Source organism: Trachymyrmex septentrionalis, unplaced genomic scaffold (assembly GCF_001594115.1).
Source record: "Trachymyrmex septentrionalis isolate Tsep2-gDNA-1 unplaced genomic scaffold, Tsep1.0 scaffold8, whole genome shotgun sequence".
Classification (NCBI taxonomy): domain Eukaryota; kingdom Metazoa; phylum Arthropoda; class Insecta; order Hymenoptera; family Formicidae; genus Trachymyrmex; species Trachymyrmex septentrionalis.
The window spans coordinates 3,110,026-3,120,696 of NW_017305987.1; the positions used below are offsets into that span (position 1 = coordinate 3,110,026).

The window sequence follows — 10,671 nt, forward strand, 5'->3', positions numbered from 1 at the left end:
GCATACACACACACACACACATACACACATCGGTGCGTCAAGTGGGGGTGAGCACGGAAAGAGAGAGAGCGCGCGCGAGCCGACCGAGCCAGCCACGTTGTATGTGTTACGGCGCGCCGCGGAGATCGGAGGTGTAATCGTAATCGTCGAGCGAGAGAAAACACGGTAAAAAGGCCACGAGCTATCCTAATTTGTCGTTCCCCTTTGTCGTCCTGCGACGGCGGGGACGCGGACATCGCGTACGCGAAATGTCCGGCGACGCCAGCGTCGCTGACCTCGTGCACGCGCTCTCGGGCCGCCCGCCACCGCCATTGCGAGAGTGCGAGGAGTGCGCGGATGACCCGCGCGGAGCACGTGTATGCGCCCACCGCGTTTTCGCCGCGACCCGACGAGTATGGGAAAACTTGTGAGCGGGAAAAATGCCATCTTATTCAACACGCAACGTTCAGCGAGAGGCCTGCCTGCCGGCCACCGCCGCCGCTTCGATCGCTCCGATCCGGCCGGCGCCATGCGGCGTGCGGCGGGGTCGTCTCGGCTCCCGTCCATCCTCTGCGCTCCGGTTCGTTGCGGCCGGCCGCTTCCTGCCTGCGCGAGACTCGTCGCGTTACTCGCATTACGCCCGCGCTGACCCCGCGCCTCGTAATCTCTTCTCGGGCGAATAAAGTGCGTGTTCACTTCGAGTGATTCGCGGCTCCCCTTCCCCCCTCCCCCTCCTCCTCCCGCAACGCGCGCGTTGAGCGTTCCCCGCCGCGACGCGTCAGGAGACATCTGTGTGCGTAGTGTGCGACGCGAGCGTGCCTCGCACGAGACGCGCGGTCGGACACGGCAGATTCGCCCGTCGTGTAGCCACGGCGACCGGTTGAGTAGGATACTCGGGAGATCCTTTGTTTCTCTGAACGAAACCGATAATAATTGCGCTTTCTCCGCTGGCCATATTCAGAGCGCGCTGACTAGGTGTCCCCTCCCCCCTCTCCCCCTTCTCCCGCCTTGATAAACGCCAGCTAGAGAGTCTTTGCGGAGCGACGTGAACGTGTATTCCTCGCGATTTATTTCGAAGGTTGTAATGTGTAATTTTATTGAACATGTAATATGTAGCATATGTTGCGACGTAAAAAAAATGAGTGCATGATATTAAGGAATCAATATTATATATATTGTGTACCTATGCAGTGCAGAAGGTTGCGGCAACATTGTAATGTTTCTACAATATTGCTGGAACATTGCAATGATGATGCAATATTACTGTAGCGTTGCAATGTTGCTGCAATATTGCTGTAATCTTGCAATATTGTTGGAACATTGCAATGTTGTTGCAATATTGCTGGAATAATTTATGCTCCATGGCCCAGTTTCACAACTCACGGTTAACTCTTAATCGAGGTTCAACCTCGATTAAGAATTAACCATAAGTTGTAAAACTGAGCCTATATGTTTTAAAAATAAAGTTATATAATAATTATCTTAATTATTTATGGGTGTGTATATTTTTATCTATATGTGTACAATTGCAGGACTTAAAAAATGAGTTCGAGCGCGTGTTATAAATGCAACCGTATGGGCCATTTTGCAAGAGAGTGCCCACAAGGTGGTGGTGGAGGCAGAGGAGATCGTGGCCGAGATAGAGACGGTGGTTTTGGACGTGGACGAGAGAAGTGCTTCAAATGCAACCAATTTGGACATTTTGCGCGCGAGTGCAAGGAGGATCAGGATCTTTGCTATCGCTGCAACGGTGTCGGTCATATTGCGAAAGACTGTCAGCAGGTTAGTACACCTGCGAAATTGGAATTGAACATGGAGCACCCGAACGTGCCGAACATGTGGAACAGATTGGACACAGGTATTGCTGTTGACAGGGACCGGAGTTGAGTTGTTACAATTGTAACAAGACTGGTCACATGGCGCGCAGCTGCCCGGAGGGTGGCAATGATTCCGGCCGTTTCGCGATGCAGAGCTGCTATAACTGCAACAAGACGGGCCACATCGCTCGTAACTGCACCGAGGCCGGTGGCAAGACTTGCTACATTTGCGGCAAGACTGGTCACATAAGCCGCGAATGCGACCAGGATGACAGGAAGTAGGAGATAACCGGAATCCGTGCCGCTCGCTTAATAATGATAAGCAGTTTACCGTCGCGCACGCCGTTCCCGGGGATAGATAGATAGATAGAGATGTGCGGACTTATATCGTGAAGCATACAATTCGTATCAGCGAGGACGTATCGTCGCCGCCGTCATCGTCATCGACATGATCACGATTGTAACCACATCGTGGTTACAGTGAGTCGATTTCGTTGTCGTCGTCGCCATTGTCGTCGTCGTTGTCATAATCGGATTTCTATCTCTCCATGCTCCTAACTCCCAGAAGTCAGTCTACCCCCCAGCCCTCCTCGCCCTTATTCCTAATCTCCTTCCCCTCTCTGCCCACCGTTGTTCTCTTCGCAAGGATTTTTTTTTTTTCTTAAAACGATGTCTTTAAGTTTTTATTGCTGTTAAACACCGACACTTGTACACGTACCATTTGCTACTACGTGTGAATGAGAGCAGGGTTCATTCTACGAGTAACACGTCTGACATTTACATTTACACGTATATGATACACACACAGATACACACACTAACTCACACACGCATACACACTCATATGCCATGCATACATACACACCTATGTAATAATATTATAAACATTCTATTGAATTAGAGTAGAGACATGAATCCTCTGTCCCCTGACTTTCAAACTGTCTCGTATGCGCATTGTTTTCTGATGCAAGATGTATGGATTCTCGGGAAGCACACACGTAGCCTTGCCGAGATTTGGCGCGTGTTTGGCGGTTTTGCGTGATGTATTGATGTAACGCGCAAGGCTACCTCCACGCGCACCCTCGACGGCTCTCGCATTTGTATAAATAAAGCAAATTTTATGATACGATACCTCGGTTATAAACATGAAAATAACGAAAAGTAAACGGGCCACCACCCGTTGACAGAGAGGAACGTCTTTGTCATTGACACGGATTCACGAACGAGTCACAAGGCACGGGCTCACGTCGCATCACTTTTCGCATCCACGCATCTTGTATTCTCCGGTCCTCCCTCTCGAACTCTCTAGCCGACACTCATAAATCGACAAATGAAGGAACGAAAGAAAGAATTGAAGAAAAGGATTCGGAAGCGAACGCGAGAACATGGGAAAAAGAGTATGCGAGAACACATGGCACCCTGAATGCATAAAAATAAGATTTAGTAACGCTAATTTTAAATGTGTAAGGATGTAATGAGGATTTCACCGAGCTATTACTGTGCGATCAAAGTCTCATTACAGATGCTTCAAAGCATTTCATTTATCAATCAGAGGAAAAAAAATTTTACTAACTGACTAATAAAAATATACTTTGAAGCATTTGTAATATGTTGATCGTACTCTGTGTCACTTTTTTGTGCGTTCTTTTGTTTCTTTTTCTATTTTCTTTTTATATACCGGACTCGTCTAGTTTGTATAGGTACGGACAAAAACGAAGTATAGTTGTAGGATTGTCACAGTGTTTACAGGTTTATATGCAATTAAACTCATACCCTCCGACTTTGACGAAAAGTGCGTTCCACTTGATGCTCGCAACGTTCATGAGATCATCCTTGGCAGTTTATCGCATGTTTTACAAGGACTTGATGGTCGCGAGCGTTGTGAGAGTCAAATGGAACACGCTCAAAGTAGGGCGAAAGAGAGAGAAAACGTGTGCGCTTTCTACAGTTTTCTGAACGTAAAAAGAAGGATATGTTGTGATTGATACCAAGTAAGATACGTCCGAGATGATTGCTACATCGATATGTATGTATATATACATATAAACACGGTGGTCTGTACAAGTTGACACATTTTGTACGTACAATCATAATTGTTAATGACAAGACTATAGATTCATATTGTTCATACTGTCGCTTGACTGTTGATAGGCGATAAAAAGAAAGCCCACAGAGAAGGAAGTTATACCAACCTTACTATATCCTTACATGTTGCTGAAAATACTTCGTTACTAGGTATATGTATATATATATATCCGCATATGTGTATACATATATTTATGCATATGCAGGAGCTGTATTTTGTACTGTAAAAAGCTAGCTTATACTTTGGTCGTTGCTGGTGACTAATTCCGATAATGCGATCCTTTGTATTTTTGCGATCGTTTGTATTTCCACGAGAAAAATTATATTTTTCATGTATAGAGTATAATCACGAAGTGATGACCGATACTGTCTTTTTTTTCCTAACTCATAAGTTGTAGGGACAAAATTTTTGTAAATGATGCGATCAAAGAAAAGGAAGTCGTACTCAAAGGAAAAAAAAAAGAAGCTACTATTCCCCGTCACACGCGCAGGGGACGACCACTTAACGCTCGATGCGAGTACAAAGTGAGATTTTTTCTTATAAAACGAATATAAAAGGAAGAATAATCATGCATGCACGCGTACCTAACACGGCGAAATTATATTAGCGAGAGCAGCGACTCGTCCGATCGCGCGGTATTTCATGAAGTAAAATGCAAGCCGAGTTATACTATAATTAGGATAAGAGATTAGAATTCCGAGTACTACTTTTTTGAAATACCCGGACCACGTTTATGCTAAGTAGCTGCAGTGCAACTATATCAATTCGATCATCCGAATGGAAGGGGGAAGGGGCTAGTCTTTGTTCAAGCCCAAAAGGCGGATCGTCGCGTGGACGTCGCTGACGCGACCCGTTGACGTGGGTAATTCCACGGACGACGTCCACGCTACTCGTACGCTTCGCGCGGCTTCCGTGGTTCTACCAGCAGCGACAATTGTGTATTAACGTTCAGAAGCCAGGCGTGCCTGACTATCTCGGTGGAAGAAAAGGCCTGGGACCGGTTGTCTTCTTGGACAATGGCGTACCCAGGGGTGTTTCTTATAGTAACCCAGGTGTCCTGCAGCAATTTTATACACTTAACACATTGTGCGGGACTTAAAAAAAATATATGCCGGATCTCATTGCGTAGTTTCAGTGTGCTAGTGCTCACGTCAACGACGAGACTTGGAGAGGATCAAACAAATTGTATTTCGCTATATTGGACCTTCGCGGACCTCTGACGCTATCAATACATGGACACACGTCGGACCAAGTATTCCGGACGACGCGAAGTGTCTAGACGTCTGAAGACATGCGGGGTTTAATCTTTGATTAGTCTTAACGGACTTTACGACAAATTGGACGAATTTGAGAGATCTTTTGCTTCTCGCTGGTAATCAGAATGAAGTGAAGGATGGGTCAATTCACAATTTGAAGTTGGATGTCTGTGTACTGGATGCTGACCTTTCTCAGACGTCATTTTTATACTGTTTAGCTAGGAATGACTTAGCTATACATCACACGTAAGAACAAATAATCTGGATAGACACAGCCGATTCCCTCCGCGACACGGTCTCTGTGGTTCGTTGATAGCACCAGAGGTTCAGACGAGCATACGAATAATTATTATAAATAAAAAATCGAGTGCGATTAGGGCACCTGCGCTTTTGTCTCTGCTACAAGACTTACGTACGAATATTGTAAAGAATACGACTGTTACAGTGTATGAATCTAATTCGACCGGCGGCGTACGCCGGGTCCACGGGCTCGTCTTATATATTAAACTAATCTATTAATACTTAAAAAAAAGAAGAAGAAACGAGAGAGAGTGAGAGAGAGAAAGAAAGAAGGAAGAAGACAAGGAGGATGAAGAGGAAGAAGAGAAAAAAGAATATGAAGTATTCGAAGTTATGTTTTTAAACAGAATTTTTGAAATAGAATGTGTACGGAGAGGCAAAGGAACGATCTCTTTTTCTGTCTTTGTCCCCTAAATGCTTATGTTTTCCTCTTCCTCTCTTTAGAAATCCTTCCTACTCTTAAAGAATTGATTCTACTGTGACAACAGATCACAGCTTCATGACGTCAAGCTTTGAATATCTATTATAGGCTCATTTCTCTATCAAGGTAGATAAACTTTAATCTCGGTTTAATTTACCTACTTTTGATCTCAGAATCCCACACACCTTATCTAAGACGTTTTGGGAAATCCTTAGAAAATCCTTTGAAGGTCCGCTGTGTGAAATTAGAATACTGAGAAAAAATGTTCTGATTAAGCAAACAGAAAAGCTTAACAAGAATGGCATTTTGATAAGATTTCAGGTTATCAGATAACCAGAAATTCCAGTGAAAAAAAAGTAAGTTAAACCGAAATTAAAATTAATCTACTTTGGTAGAAATGGACAATAGTAGAATCTTCTAAAGATTCTTTGTAATATACATTAAGTGATATGACCGGGAATGAAACTGATTTAAAGCTCAGCTGCTCTTAAATATTTTCTTCCTTTTAAGAGATTTAACACCTGGAAGGTAGTAATTGATTATTTATTTTGAATTTTAAGAGCACTGTTGTTTAATGCACAAAACAAATAATTAATTACTACTTTCTTAAATTGCATTTCTGTAAAGATCGTTAGAGATTCATTTGGCATTCGGAAACGAAAACGTTGGAATCGCGAAATGAGTATAACGTTTTTCTCCCAGTTTCTCTTTCCAAACATCTCGTCCAATTAATACACGCTTTGTAGTTTCAGGGATAATAAATTGTGTATTGAATACGTACAGATTGCTGTTCGTTAAGAAGAATTACGTAATCATGCCAACGCATGCTCTGGCCTGAATTCACGCAATCTGCAGCAATCTACGTGTCATCGTTAAATGGACTCGCCAGGGATTGATTAATTAATTAATTAGCAGTCGTCCAGCATATTTGTCTCAGAATTTCTGGAAAAGAAAGCTTGCGAAAAATTAACGCGTTACACAAGAATTGCTCTGCGACTCTAGATTGTTAATCAGCAACGATTCTCAATGCTGCAAATTAAAATTGTAAATTTTTATAATTTCCGAAAGTGAAATTTTACAGTACATTCTCCTCATATGGAAGTTGTGAGATTTGTATTGCGTGTTGGACAGGTAAATTGCTGTAACTCTTGTACTTGTCAAGACTGAACTTCACTGATTTACCGCGTTCCTTGCATTTCTCCGCGATGCTGTCGTCTGCCGTGCATTCCTTAACTACGCATTACATATTTTTATCCATGCGGTTATCACCAATTAACTTGATCGCTTATGAATGCTTATGAATGAGTGGGGCCGTAACTTGTTCTTATCAAAACTAAACTTCAACATTAATTTGTCACGTTAGTCGCTTGCATTAGTTGCATTTCTCCGCGGTGCTGTCGCCTGCCATACATTCCCTAACTACGCATTATATGTTTTTATCTGCGCGGTCGTTATCGTCGATTGACTTGGCCATTTATAAATGCTTATGAATGAGCGGATATAGGAAGGAAATGAGTGAATGGATCGAGCGAGCTCTATGATACCCCTAGAAAGAAATATAAATAGCCGCGTGGCGTCGACGCATGAATTTACATCCACGTGTCCTCAGGTAGGCAACGAGAACAATCTTTTATCGATGCGGGGCGGAGAGAACAAGAGGGAGATTGGATGGTCTCTCCATACCGTTGATATGAACGAGCGGAACGTCGAAACAAATGAAAAGCACAGAACTTATAGTATTGGAACCGGAATAACCTATCCAAGCAATGAGTGGAAGGTGTGAGCAACATCTGAGAAACAGAAGATGTATTTCTGTATATATTTCTATCCTGCTCAGTAACTTTTCTTCTTTCTGCGCATGTGTATCTAAAGAGGATAGAAAGATATTTCTGTCCTTTAGATCACGCTCACACACAGCTCGACGTCCGTATCCCCCCTTCCCTCGCTATAAGTTCTATGGTTAAAAGGCAGAATCGCGGAACGCGGAACACGCGCATCCGGTTGTCGCGTGATCTCGGATCTCGCCCGTCCGCCCACCCACACCCCGCACCCCGAATCATCATCGCCGTCAATCGCCGTCGCCGCGTCTGTCAAAATCGGCTCGAAGTGTCACTCGCGGTGACGGTCGGTGATGGTGCCATGGTGGCTCTCGCATCGCAGGTAGGATGTGAAAAGTCGGAAGACAGGTGGGAGTCGTAGGAGAGTCTGGAGAGTCCAGATTGTCCAGAAGAGTCGTGCACGTTGTCGAAGACGGGAGACCACGGCACGAGGCGTTGGGAAAGGAAAAAAAAAAAAAAGATCGTGGATTAACCGAAGGATGCGTTCACGCTCGGGCAGTACAACCACGGTGACCGGCGTCCATTCGTCTCACTCGCGATAACGACGAGGTGCTGGAGGTGGTGTAGGAGGCGACGGAGAAGGGGGAGGAGCAGGGAGAAGCGGGAGTAACACGAGGAGTAGCAACGCCGGAAGGGAGATCAGAAGAGTATTCGTCGTCGTCGACCTCGTCGTCGTCCTCGTCATCATCAACCTCGTCGCCGTCGTCATCGCACAGACAGCAATGGCCGCCGTCGACGGGATCGAGGAGCTGAGGACCGAGATCCAGCGTCTGTCGCGTGAGCTCGACTTGGCCTCCACCGAGAAGATACAGTCGGCTCAGTACGGACTCGCGCTGCTCGAGGAGAAGTCGGCCCTACATCAGCGGTGCAACGACCTCGAGGCGCTCTACGAAAATACGAAGCATGAACTGGAGATCACGCAGGAGGTTAGTGCATGTCCGGGACCTTGTGTTTGTTTTTTTTTGTTTTTGTTTTTTTTTATTGTTACCCTAGACCGCATTGGAACTCTCCTCTTCTCCCTTTTGCCAAGTGTTAAACATATCCCTGGTGAAAAAATTCTTGTATTATCTCATAATATTTTAAAGAATTTGTCGTACTGTAAATTCATGGACTTCTAAAAAAAAAAATACCTTGAACTTTTTTATTTTTTATAAATTTTCGTCTGAAATTGCAAAATAATAAGTCTTAAACATTTTAGAATTTACATGTGTAATCTGACAAATATTTTTGGGCTGTAACAACAAAAACAGACAAAATGTTGTACTTTACTTTTCAAAATAATTCTCCTTGATGTAAGATTTTATATTATATTATTATTTAGACTTATTATTTACATAATTCTTTTGTTAATTGTGGCTGATAAAGATTGTGATTAAAGTTGAAATTATTCCACTTACAGCATGTAATTATTACTAATTTTTATATTATGTTAATACCTCATATATGCTCGGCTTAGCTTATTATTAAGTTGTATTTGTTGGATGATTATAATTATAATTATTATTGTTATTATTGGAATTTATACCATGAGTTTTCCACATCAATATATTTTGCACATCTTGATATGTAGTGTGTTTTTTGTTTCTAGACTGTTCTAGAATTCTCTTTCTCGCTTTAGATAAATATTAAACGTATGTCTATCTCACTTTAAATTCCAAAAGTACATTAATTCAGCCACAGAAGCAGACCTAAAGCCTGAAAACATTTTAAAGTTCATAGTTGGAATGCTATTCAGAATATTCATCACAGTCCTTGAAAATGTTTTACGTTTTAAGTTTTGAGAATAGCATAAAGCCAATTCTACAATGTGCTCTTTGTTTCCTCTTTTCTGCTTTCTCCTTTTTGCTTCTTTCTCCTTTGCAACCATTTTATCGACAATTGTATTTCTTCCTATGTGTTTCCTGTTCTTTCAAAATTCGTTGACTTTTATCTCAGGTGATATAAAACAAAAAACCGGATAAGAAGCAAAGAGACAAGATGTAAAAAATAGCAAAAATCAAGAAACAGAAAACAAAAAGCACATTGTAGAATAACTATTAAAATTTGAAAAAACTAGGTTCAGCGAATAAAATAGTCAAATAGTTTTTGATAAAGATATAAATTGTTAAGATTACCATCCATTTTATTTGTTAAATCTATCTTCTCCGAATTTCATGTTGTTTCTAAAAAACAACTTTTTCGCAAACATTCAAAGAAATGTGACGAACAGCATTCTAACATATGGACTTTAAAAAAAGTTTTACCAAGCTTTGTATCAAAGATATAAAATATATTGACGTCGTATCATGAAAGATTACTTCGAAAAATAAAATGCAATTTTGTTATCTGAGATATCTGTTCCTTTATTGCTGCAATCACATATATGAAAAATTCTAGAAAGGATATAGACTTTCTCAGCTTTTGAAAAATGTTTTAATTCTTATAAAAATCTGATAAGTTTTTTAAAAAGTTGTAAAATTATATAGAAACTCTAAAAACTTATATGAAGAATTTAAAAAAGTTTTCCCAGGAATATCTATTTTACTTTATATCTATTTTACTAAGCACAAACAGTATACACTAGTTCAACTATAAAAAAATATATTTCTTTTGGGGCCGACTCCGTCACTTGACACGCCCGTGAGAGAAAGAAAATTTATTCTGCTCTTGCGACAGTTTGCTCGGCAGTAGCGATTAATGTGTAACGAATACAAATGAGACGTGGGCGAACTTTTATTAGTGTACGGTAAACATTTTACATGGAGTGTATGAAATGAGTATGCGGAAAGAAATAGTGTTCCTTTTTCTTGGAATAGAACAGGTAGGAGGAGATAGAGTTAACTGTATTAATTTGACTACAGGAGGAAATGTGGAGTGACTCATTGAGTAATACCTATTGGTATTAGCCAATCAACGTACAAATATCTATATTTAGTTATCTAATCCGGAATACCATTTTTGAAAAGAATACTTATGAGATGTTAATTGGATCTAT

The 10,671-nt window shown here is 41.9% G+C and overlaps 2 protein-coding genes across 5 annotated transcripts in view; both read left to right on the forward strand.

Annotated features, from left to right (window-relative positions):
• LOC108754537 (CCHC-type zinc finger protein CG3800) overlaps positions 1-5,670 on the forward strand; it is a 6,565-nt gene extending 895 nt beyond the window's left edge. The window contains exons 1-3 of one of the 3 annotated variants that reach the window (XM_018496931.1): positions 76-165; positions 1,512-1,761; positions 1,854-5,670. In XM_018496931.1, the coding sequence (XP_018352433.1) occupies positions 1,522-1,761; positions 1,854-2,078 (465 nt within the window). In that variant the 5' untranslated portion in view covers positions 76-165; positions 1,512-1,521 and the 3' untranslated portion in view covers positions 2,079-5,670. Of the gene's footprint in view, positions 1-75; positions 166-751; positions 1,058-1,511; positions 1,762-1,853 lie in introns of those variants that run through there. The other 2 variants (XM_018496932.1, XM_018496930.1) reach the window with 2 other exon arrangements.
• A 2,160-nt stretch (positions 5,671-7,830) lies between these two features.
• LOC108754491 (protein bicaudal D) overlaps positions 7,831-10,671 on the forward strand; it is a 12,837-nt gene continuing 9,996 nt past the window's right edge. Inside the window, exon 1 of one of the 2 annotated variants that reach the window (XM_018496822.1) lies at positions 7,831-8,623. In XM_018496822.1, coding sequence (XP_018352324.1) covers positions 8,420-8,623 — 204 coding nt within the window. In that variant the 5' untranslated portion in view covers positions 7,831-8,419. The remainder of the gene's footprint in view (positions 8,624-10,671) is intronic. The other variant, XM_018496821.1, reaches the window with a different exon arrangement.